General features: G+C 40.9%; 1 protein-coding gene across 1 annotated transcript in view; it reads left to right on the forward strand.

Moving 5' to 3' along the window:
- The window catches only part of CORIN (corin, serine peptidase), a 247,920-nt gene that overhangs the window by 141,263 nt on the left and 94,536 nt on the right, over window positions 1-12,121 (forward strand). Inside the window, exon 6 of the mRNA XM_069540711.1 lies at window positions 4,636-4,749. Coding sequence (XP_069396812.1) covers window positions 4,636-4,749 — 114 coding nt within the window. The remainder of the gene's footprint in view (window positions 1-4,635; window positions 4,750-12,121) is intronic.

Here is a 12,121-nt window from a genome sequence, read left to right on the forward strand (position 1 = left end):
CCAGACATCTTAATGTTCAACAAAAGGAAGGGCCATCGAGTACATATGACTTAGAAGGCAGAGTAAAGACCAAGGTTAATTATTGACCGTCCACTTGGATTTCCTTTCTCCTCTCTCACCTCTTATCTTTCACCCCAATCTTCTTATCCACCTATTATGGGGAGATACAACACTCTTCCCAAGAAGTATTCTTGCATCAGCTGCTATAAGATTACACTCATTCTTTTTCATATGGTCAAATAACTTTGTAAAAGGTAAGAGCAATAGTGATTTATAGTAACTTAATTTCGAGCAGCATGTGGAATGAAGGGCTGACAAGCTCTCAGTATGGGTGCAGGGGACAAAGCTGTGTGCCAGGTCGGCTTTCTCTTCAGAGATAGAGTTGAACTTGAGCTTTAGACTTTAAACAAGGACTCAAAGTCACGATGAATGTGAGGATACTATGCAGTCAGAGACTGGTGAGTAATTTCTGAAAAAGACTCTAAAAGTTAGCAAGCAGAGTAATGAGAGAATTTGCCAGTATAAATGCTGCCCATAAGACACAGACAGAGAGGACTGATAGGGCTGGAAGCACTTGCAGAAAATCTAAAGTTTGTTTCAGGCTATGGATGTTATTTCAGCAGACTGTTTTCAGAAACAAGACTGAAAAGAGCTGCATCCGCAGGGGTGTATACTCTTCAGAATCCATGGAATTCAGAAGTCCAGGCGATTCATAACTGTCCTCATCATTTGGACATGTAAACCAGTATCTTAGGCATAAGTCTTTGTATACTGCTGTCATTGTGTTAATATTAATTAATTGTCACATGTATAAATGTAAGTAACTTTGGTGGTGAAGCATCTTTAGTTAGTAAAAGTATCTTTATCAGATGATGATCGGTAGAATACATGCTATGTGAAGGTGGGGAAGTAGTTTTGTTTTCTTTACTGCTGTATCTGTAATTACTGCTACAGTAATGCCCAGCACATAATAGATAGTAAATATTCATTCAATTAATGAAAGAATCTTGTAAAGTCATTGCCATTGATTTAAAGTCCAATATATACCTCTTAGTGTTATAGATGGTGTTAGTGGAAATGGTGTCAAGACTGTATAGCATGACTTCACCTCAGGGAATCTCCCTTTGTCATCTTAAGGGCTCAGTCTAAAGGCTATTGGAAGATGATTGTCATAAGACAGTGAATTATGGTTGAAAAATCTCTCCAGAAACTTGTTAAGAGCTCTCTCAGTGTGTTCTCCAAAAACCGAGAGCTCACAAAAATGTCATCTTATCTGGTCCAGTTCACCTGAGGACAGACGTTTATCTTTTGTTTAGAGAGAAAAATAAAGCCAAGTTTGAACTTTTACCTGAACCTGGTACCCTTGAACTCAGCGCCCATCACTTGGCTGTGTACTAGAAATGGGGAGTGGGTATGCTGTGGAGGATTAGGCCTGGAGCCAGGACCTCACGATTCTGGGGTGGTTTTCACCTTTTCCTAACTCCATGGCTTTGGGTAGATGCTGTCTTAACCATATGATACTCTAGTTCCTCTATTTGTAAACTATCACTTACCCCAAGGAAGTTGTGATAGAATTCTTACCTGTGTACTCTATGGGGCTCTCTGGAAATTGTAAATGAGATATGTCTGAAATGCTTTGCTAGTTGAACAGTTTTTCACAAATCAAAGTGGAGATTCTGAATACAGGTCAGGAAGAAATCAAACAGAAAGAGAATGTACAAAGCTATCCTGATTGTACAAAAATAGTATTGATTAATGAAACTATGAATGTCCAAAGAACTTGCAAAAAAAGAATAAGAAGAAAGAAACCATTTTCAATGTCCTAAAACCATGGGCAGCCGCATCTCCAACCGAGAAACCACACAAAAGAAGTCAGTTTCTGATGAATCAGCAAAGACACAGGATATCGATAATCAAAACAATGCAAGCAATGCCGTATTTTAAATTTGATCCAGGTTTGATATAACCATACGCAAGAATGGCTTTATTGGAGTAGGTCCTTAAAGATGAAACCTAGATGTTCGGAGCTATTTAATGTTGAGCTTTCAGCTACATTTCCCAAGGACTCATCAGAGCCATAATGTAGGGAATGCAATAATTCTTCTGAGGCATTGCAGCTGCTGAAATGCAGACAGATGGAATTTCTGCACTCTCTACTATAATGCAGAAACAGTCTCACGATAGGATAAACACTTATTCCTTGAAAATTTTCCCTTAACCCTAGAGAGAGGTTATTGTAGAGACTGACCGGTAAAATCTTTAATGTTTTGGTTTTTCATTTTATATCTGGTTTCCTGTATACCTGTTAGGAGTCTCTGTCTGTAGCTATAGGAGTACAGTCCTGTGCTGAATCCAAGACTATACAAAACATAAGCGTGTTTCACGTCTTGGCAGTTGAAATCCTAAGATGCCATTTGTATTGATACAGAAATCATGGGATATAATGGAAAACCAGACTTTCATTGTTGATATTGCGAAGCTTACACATGAATTAGCATCAGAAGAAACATACCAAATTGACTCGTACTTAATGTTCAGCAAATCGAAACTGATTCCGTGATAGCGTTGGAAAATAATCCATCAATTGCATTTTTTCTTTTGCCTCGTGGCAATATATTGTGCTCCATTGAGATGGAGGTGACTTTTGCCCATTAAGAACCTCCTGAGTGCCAGCCACTCTGCTGGGGAACACAGGACATATGAGTGGCATGGACCTTACTGCCTGGAACGTTCAGTCTGAACTCTGCATTTCAGCTTCTGAGTTAAATGTTCCATATTTCCTGGTTCCCTTTAGTTAGACAACAAGGTTCATCTCATCAAGGAACATGGTTCGGGGTGGGGGGTGGTGGTGACAGCGACCACGCAGGAGACCACAAGGCTGATCCCACTAACTTTTGTGGCAGGGAGACAGAGAGTTACAGAAACATGTTTTGGGAGGGTTATATTTATTTACCGTTACTCTGAATTGGGAACTCATGAAAAAAGTTAGTTGTTTTCCTTTTCTGATTATAAAAGTAAGACATGATCGTTATAAGAACATGTGTAAAATACAGAGTAAAATACAATGAAGAAACTAAAAATTACTTTCAATCCTAATACCAGGGATGATCATAGTAACCTTAGATATACTTCTTTCTAGGCCAGATTGTATTATGCTTTTTCAGAACCAAATGCTGTTTTTAAATTTTTTTATTTTTTAAACTTAAAAAAAAATTTATTTATTTATTTATTTTTGGCTGCGCTGGGTCTTTGTTGCTGTGCGCGGGCTTTCTGTAGTTGAGTTGAGTGGGGACTACTCTTCGTTGAGGTGCGCAGGCTTCTCACTGCCGTGGCTTCTCTTGTTGCGGAGCACAGGCGCTAGGCGCGTGTGCTTCAGTAGTTGTGGCATGGGGCTCAGTAGTTGTGGTGCACGGGCTTAGTTGCTCTGCGGCATGTGGGATCTTCCCGGACCAGGGATCGAACCTGCGTCACCTGCATTGGCAGGCAGATTCTTAACCATTGCTCCACCAGGGAAGTCCCCCAAATGGTGTTTTTATACTTAAATTATCTTAAACTTTGGCCCAGGACATTACTTTTTACAATATAATATTCAATGGCTGTAACAGTATTCCTTATTATGGAGCTATCAAAATTTATTTAACCAGTCTCCTATTATTGCATAATTGTTATTTCATAGTTTCCTTGTGATAAACCATGATGGTGTGAATATCCTTAAATATTAAATTTTGCACTTATTCATAATCATTTCCTTTGTATGAAGACCAGAAATAAGATTTCTGGGTCAAAGGGTTACACATTTAAAAAGCATTTGATGCATATTACCACATATTGAAGGGTATTTTAAAACCCATTTCGTTGAATTGACATCCTTCCATTAATGGTTTCCCTTAGAAAAATCTTTCTAGCTTCTTCTCTTACATTCTGTATCTGATGTAATTTTGAAACAATTGAATATTTGTTGAATTTTGAGAAGAAAAAGAACACCGTAATACTTAAAGCAAAGAATACTAAAATGCAGCCGTGTTAAGGAAGAGAATGAAAATATTATCAGCTAATGTTGTTTCACATTCCTTATGCCAAAATAGACACTGACATTTTTAACTGGCATTTTTACTAAGACAAGTAAATAAATATATTTCAAATACAAGGCATGGGGTCTCTAAGCCTGTGTTCAAGAGTGTATCAACTATTCGTAACTGTAGCTTTCTCTGCAGGACATTGAGTAGCACTGTAGAAGGAGAGGGGTTTTTTTTTTAATGTTTGTTCAATAAATAATATTTCACTTTGAAATAATTTTCTGTTATTAAGAAAAATACTCCCATCTGGTATTTTTTTCCCCACATAAGTTGTGCAATTGATGAGGCGGCTCTCTTGTGCTGTGAAAGCCCACTGGTGAATTTCCTTTTGCTTTTCTCAGGCAAACACTCTTTGTAGTCTTTCCAGGTAATTTTACAATTAATGTTCCAGAAGGCCAGAGAAAAATTGGTGATCATGAAACTGAGGGAATTGGGAAGCACCTCTGTTGAATAGCAAGGAAAGGTTTTCTTTCTGTCCTTTATTTCTCCTAATTTTAAAAGGGGAAAAAAAACACACCTCTTATTCATTTTGACATTGTTTTTCTGCCCTTTTTTTCAGTGATCTGCGGAGGGGGTGAGAGCTTTCTGTGTGCCAGTGGCATCTGTGTCCCCAGGAAACTGCTGTGTAATGGCTACAACGACTGTGGCGACTGGAGTGACGAGGCTCATTGCAGTATGTGACAGGCTGTGTGGGGTTTGTCTGGGGGGACAGGGATTCCATTCAGGGGCCTGGAAACCAGCGCCATTCCATTGTCCAGTACTGACAACCACCCGGCACTTGGGTGGACTTCTTTTAGTTTGCTTTTCTTAAGTGAGCAAATGTGTTTATCTTCCCTCACTTCATGTGACAGCTGCGTGTTTGCACACCTTCCAAAGGCCTGATTTCATTAGGAACTCGAGAGCTAGATGTGCTGTGGAACACATCAGGGACTGAAGTGTTTTTGCTTGAAGTATCTTAAAATTGGGAAAATGCTTTCTGTTTACTTTGTTTGGGTGAAGGTTTTTGTTTTTGTTTTTAAATCTTTGAGTATAAAGGTCAACTTTTTTAAAAAAAAGGGTATTTTTAATAGGAAAATTTTTTACCCTCATGATTTTTAGCAGTTGTGACACAGAAGATGCAAAATCTTTTGTTCGTTTATGCTTCCTCTAAATCTGGAGAGAGTGACGGCAAGAACTGTTTTGAATCCATGGATTGGTAGATTCAGCCTTAAACATCCTCAGTTTACTTACCATTGATTTGATCAGTCATTTTGACTAAAACGCTGGTTTATCCAATATTGTGTTTGTCTGCTTGGGCTGCTTTACAAAATACCACAGGCTGGGCGCCTTAAACAGCAGAAATGTATTCTCTCACAGTTTGGAGGCTGGAAAGTCCAAGATGAAGGTCCAACAAAGTCAGTTTCTGGTGAGAATTCTGTTCCTGGCTTGCAGGCAGCTGCCATCTGCCTGTGTGTTCACATAACCTCTTTGGAGAGGCGAAGGGAGAGGGGAGGAGAGAGCTCTGCTGTCTCTTACTCTTCTTACAAGGGTATGAGCCCTATTCAGTTAGGGCCCCACCCTTATGACCTTTATCACCTCCTCACAGGCCCTGTCTCCAAATACAGTCATGTTGGGGTTTAGGGCTTCAGCATACAAATTTTGGGCAGACACAGACATTCAGTCCATATCAGATTTATATTCAGTTTTCAAATTGATTTGCAATTATGCAACAGATTAAAAGGAAAAATTAGCCTCAAGAATACATTGCAGGATCTGCGTCCAAAACATGACCATGTGCAATGGTGTTCAAATTGCTTTCTAATGGTTCTATGACCAGCAATAGTTACTGTGGGAAAAGCTGTGTTTTATTCCCTGTAGGGGTTACCAAGGCTTTATAAGGGCTCATCTCAGTTGCTCACCTGAGTTGAAAGATTCCTCTGGTGTGTTTGCCAGGAGGACCAACTCTTCATCCATATGAAGGATTAGGATACTTATTTACCATAACTTTTGAAAGACAGTATATTATGGTAATATTTAGGGTCAGTGTTTCCCAAACTGGTGTCCCATAGTACCTGAGTCTTGAAAAATGCTTGGGAAAAAAATAAGTTTGAGAAATGTTGTCTATCAGATCTACTTCATAGAGAGCTACAATACATATTCGTTCATTAAAGGTTCAGATAAATCCCACAGTTTAAAAAAAGCACATTAATTTTATCTTGGTATTTCCTGAAAATTATTTGTTTATATACACCCTTACCTTTAATTAATTAATTTATTGATTTATTCGTGCATTTATTTATTTTGCATAATATCTAGCATCCTGTAGAATTTCAGTTAAGCCACCATATTTTTTGGAAATGTTTTCACTAAGATATTTGTATTTATAATTTGGAATTCTCTCTTCAGAAAAACCTATGGCATGTGATTGTACATGAAAAACATTTTTTTTGGATGTTTACTTACATTAGGGAGTATTGCTGTGGACTTGAGAACAAATATTCTGTAAAGCACCTACAGTAGGGATTTTAAGTGGTTCAGTAGAATTATATACAGTAATGGGAGTTACAGTGGAATCTCTTGTTTATCTCCCACTTATGGCCCATGTTATGTCATATGCAAATTCTGCATGTGCCTCTATCCCCAGTGCTGGGCTAACACTGGCTTCATCATTATGTTCCTCCGCTACATTGAACATTGCACTTTACACAGTAAGAGATTTCTGCTGCATTTGTTGAAACTGAATTTCAAGGAGTAAATTTTCCTAGTCAGTGACTGAACAAAGAAGGCAGTATTATTATTATGCAAGGTATTCAGCAATATCCTAGGAGTGCAAGAGTTTATTAAGACATGGGCCTTCTTCATAACCACACTTCAAAAACCATTTGGCTTCGTTTGTTGAAGAAATACATCCCTTCAGAATACTTGTCTATGAAAATGCTTAGTTGGACATTGAGAGCTTTGCATGCAATTGTTCCTGACCTTCCAAGGACATCTGCCTCTGAGCTTTAACATTCAGTGCTTGTGGCATTTCAGCATGCATGTTTATAGAAGGTGCCACCCTCCTGTTGTCACCACCCTGCAGTGAAGGAATAGTGTTAAGTCTGAATTAGGGCGTGGATACAAATCAGAGCTGGAATGCAACCCACAGATACTCCTGCGGGGAGAAGGAAATTTTGCTGGGCTTCCCACGTTCTGAGGGTCCTGGCAGGTACAGGAGGAGGATTGCCTTCCAAGGAAGGAAGGGAAGGGATTTGCTATTTGTGAGTTCCCTAATGAACTGTACTAGAGGCATTTACCTACATGATTTGATTGAATTTTCAGCGAACGAAGTATTATTCCTTTTTGTTCAGATGCAGAGCCGAGGCTCACGGCCATGAATGAATTTGCCAGTGGCTCAAAGTGCTAGATTTGAACCCACTCCCGAATGGGTCCAAATCTAACTGTTTTCTCTAAACTGTGCCGCCTTTGACTTGCCCATGTCCATAAAAGTGCGAATTTGGTGAATGATTGTACTCCGATCATTCATAAGACAGGAAAATGTCTAGTTTGGTTGCTCTATTATGCTGAGGGAGATAGTTGTCTTTTACAGGGGCTCTCCAGGTATCTGGGCCTGCTTACTGACCCCGCCCCTGGAAACTCATTTTGCCATGTTTATCAGTCTCTTCCTGATCAGTAAAATGGACCAATTTCTAACCACCTAGAGCAATTTTAGTGGTATAGTAAAAAGATTTTTGAAGATTAAGGGTTTTCTTTGTTTTTTGTTTTTTTTTTTTAAATTTCTAGCTCCGTGGCTCGAGGCAGGCTACTTCTCCAGGTTTTCCTTGTCATCAAGGCTGGCAGCACAATTGCATCTCCAGGAAGCCCCACCTGCAGGGATTCGAATTCCATTGGTCTGGAGGGGGTACCCAGGCAGCAGTACCTTTGTAAAACTCCCCCAGTGATTCTCGTGTGCAGCCAGGTTTGAAACCACTGCCCTAAAGGGTGTCTGGTGTCTCTTTTGCTGCTAACATTCTATGATCTTTTTTTTTTTTTTTTTTTTTTGCGGTACGCGGGCCTCTCACTGCTGTGGCCTCTCCCGTTGCGGAGCACAGGCTCCGCGGACGCGCAGGCTCAGCGGCCATGGCTCATGGGCCCAGCCGCTCCGCGGCATGTGGGATCTTCCCGGACGGGGGCACGAACCCGTGTCCTCTGCATCAGCAGGTGGACTCTCAACCACTGCGCCACCAGGGAAGCCCTCTATGATATTTTGATTCTATAACCAGCTCTAGGACAGTGTCTGGTACAGAGCAGGTGCTTAGCAAATGAATGAGACAGCCTCCAGGGAAATGGTTGTCACAGGGAAAATAGTTGCCACAAAGTCCCCGTACTTTGTGCCACATAAACCTCTGTCAAATACTTTTGGAAGTCATTTGCTCTGAATTTGGGGTAACATTGGTTGATTTATTTTTGAGGACTGTGGTAAACTAATTATACTGAGTTAACTAATTATCCTAGTTAGTATAATTAGTTATACTAATTATCACACAGTATAGTGATGAATGTTATAAGGTCTTGAGTCAGGCTGCCTGTCTTCCTATTTCTTCTTTATCATTTCCGGCCTCTGTGGACAGAGAAAGTTACTCAGTCTCTCTGGGCCTCAGTGTCCTCATCGGTAATATGGAGACAATAAGTAATGGTAACTACCTCTAGAATTGTTGGGCAGAATAATGAATCACTGGATGTCAAGCACAGAGACCAGTGTCTGGCATGCAGTAACTCTCAAAGGGCATTAGGATTTATGGTTGTGATTGTGGCTGTGATCTTATTCTCCATGCCCTCCCTCCTCGCAACACTGCTCCCACCCCTGCCCCGCCAAAGGTCACGTGATACATTGTAGAGGAGACAAATACTACAATAGGCACAATGGTTTTCAAAGCAGCACCACATGAAGCTATGTAGAAAGGAGGCCACCCAAACAGTACAACATAAAAACTGATATTCCAAATAATGTTTCCGAGTCATCAGAAATGACTGTACCGGGCTTCCCGTGTGGTGCAGTGGTTGGGAGTCCGCCTGCCGAGGCAGGGGATGCGGGTTCCTGCCCCGGTTCGGGAGGATCCCGCGTGCCGCGGAGCGGCTGGGACCGTGAGCCATGGTCGCTGAGCCTGCGCGTCCGGAGCCTGTGCTCCGCACCGGGAGAGGCCACAACAGTGAGAGGCCCGCGTACCGCAAAAAAAAAAAAAAAAAAAAAAAAACTGTACCTACCATAGTTTCTTTACTAAGACAGGGTGCAAGTAAATACTAGAAAGATTTCCACCACATTAATAAAAATAAAAGTTTACCATTCTATGCCGATGGAGGAAGCTTCAGATGTGTGGAAGGTTCACTTCTGTTTAGTGACAGTCTGATTATGCGGAATCAATCAAATTATTGAATAATCTTGAATTCCCACTATGTGTGAAGCATGTTCTAGATACATAGTAAATGTAGAGACTGTTAAGACATGGCTTCTTGCTTCATGACACTTTTAATCTAATCAGGGAAATGGCATATAAAAATAGAGATCATTAAATATAGTGTTTTAGAACAATATAATAGATGTCACCGAGCAAAAGAAGATTGTGTAAAAAAAAAAAAAAAGGCCCTGTGAGTAGAGAAGAGTGCAGGTCACTGGTTGCCAGCTTGGTGTGGAGAGACCTGATGGAAAAGACGAGATTAGAACTGGCCTTGGACTGAGGTGATGTTTGGATATTCCAGGACAGTAGCTCTCAACTGGGGGCAGTATTACTCCTGGGGGGTGTTTTGCAATGTATGGAGACCTGTTTGATTGTCACCACTGTGGAGGTCGGAGGGGATGCTACTGGCATTTAGTGGGCAGTGGCTGGGAGTGTTGATGAATATCATACGAGGCACAGGGTAGCTCGCCGCCACAAGGAGTCCCCCAGCCCCAAATGTCAGCAGTACTGCAGTTGAGAAATCCTCCTTTGGAGCTAGAAGTCAATAGGTGAAAAAACCCCAGGAGGTCAAGAAGCCCGGGTCACTGTAATAATCTGGGCAACTGTGGGCAAACTGGTTAACCTCTTTGGTCATCTCAAAACGAGGGCATCTCGGGATGGAAACTGAGCTTCCATATTTGAATCCTGAGTTGAGGCAGCATGATTATGTTTATAGACTCATAGAGACTGAGCCAATTGAACGAGGCTCATGATAAAAGGCTTTCTGTTCCTTAGCTCTCCCCTTCCATTTAATGACGATTTTGAGGGGTAAACGTTAGTCATTGTGATGCCAGACTGAAATAGATATTAACAAGCAAGAACTTCAGAAGTAACATTTTGTATCAAGCTCTCTTTCAGAAAAAAGGATCTGTATCTAGAAAAACACCTACCTTAGGTTACGCAAAATTATGCTTGTATTGAATGAGAAAATCACAGCAGGCAGCTTTTGCAGGTGTTGATCGTTGGCCCCAAATTACACTGACGACATCTCTTTTCAGTTCAAATAAACATTTATTCCAATAAAAGGAGGCACTGTGATCTTTGCTATTTGCTGTGTATTTCTGGGTGTGCAGTGCCTTTGGTTAAGGCTCTGTGTGTTTACTAATTACACAGACCTTAGGGAGGCAACAAGTTGTTTTCCAAATGCAGCTAGTTTTGTATCTAACCTCTGAAAATGGCATCTAACCAAGAAAGTCATAACAGTGGAAAGTTGCATCTGCACCTATGTGAATAATGAGGAATTTTTTTAAATGTTTGAATCATTTTCACTTATGAAATAAGTTAATAAGTGAGCATTAATTTACAAAATATGTCCAATGAGGTGCTTTAGTATGAATTACCGGGGATCCCAGAATAGGCCACACAGAGGGGCCACGTTGGAAATTTTTAGTGTGTTCTCAGGTTAATCAGATTCTGAAAGGAATATTTGATTTCCCAGTCCTATCATCAAAAAAATGAAGTGTACTGCTTAAAAAAATTAATTCGTATGGTTTAAAATCTGTCACCCCTCCACCCTGTCTCCTCCTTCAGGTAATGTAAGTACTTCTGCACTGATGGTCAAGGTGAGGACCCTGGTACTGCTGATTCTAGCATGCCGATTCAAAACTTCTCACAAGAGATGAAAATAAAAATCAGAAAGATCTTTTAAAACTTCCTGAGGAAATGTATATATCTTGATGCACAAATTCCCCAACCCTGCTCAGTGGGCAGGAGAACCAAAATCGTAACCTTTCTTGACTCAGCCTGTGTGTGTGTGTGTGTGTGTGTGTGTGTGTGTGTGTGTGTGTGTGTGGTAGCAGTGGGGTGCAGGGTGGGAAGTTAGTGTCCTCTGCTGCTGAATGGGAGGAAATAGTACGGTCAAGGTGAAAACTGGGATCTCTCTTTAGTCCTTATATTTTCCCTTATGATGGTTGTCCCAGGCGAAATGAAAAATTAAAAGTACTTGCAAAGTTCTGTATGTGTATAAGTGTGAGCATATGTGTATGCACGTGTGTGTTTGTGTATGTACACATACACACACCCTCTTAATGATGGCGCTGAACAGATGATCGCTAAGGCCCATTCCATTTCTAAAATGATGTCATTCTAAGAGTATTTAAGTAACTTTTTTTTAGAAGAATGCTCTTTGAAAGAGAAGTTGATGAATCATGTCAGTAACAAGTATAATATTTTGATGTGGCTAACAGTTTCACTGATCAATGCCCAAGACTTTTTAAAATAAATTTATTTCTTTATTTTTGGCTGCGTTGGGTCTTCATTGCTGCTCACGGGTTTTCTCTGGTTGCAGTGAGCAGGGGCTACTCTTTGTTGCAGTGAGTGGACTTCTCATTGCGGTGGCTTCTCTTGTTGCAGAGCACGGGCTCTAGGCACGTGGGCTTCAGTAGTTGTGGCACGTGGGCTCAGTAGTTGGGGCTTGCGGGCTCTAGAGCGCAGGCTCAGTAGTTGTGGCACACGGGCTTAGTTGCTCTGCAGCATGTGGGATCTTCCCGGACCAGGGATCCTACCCATGTCCCCTGCATTGGCAGGCAGATTCTTAACCACTGCGCCACCAGGGAAGTCCCTTTGCCCAAGACTTCTGATAATAAATTGTTA

The sequence above is a fragment of the Delphinus delphis genome, chromosome 5, assembly GCF_949987515.2.
Source record: "Delphinus delphis chromosome 5, mDelDel1.2, whole genome shotgun sequence".
NCBI classification, from domain to species: Eukaryota; Metazoa; Chordata; class Mammalia; order Artiodactyla; family Delphinidae; genus Delphinus; species Delphinus delphis.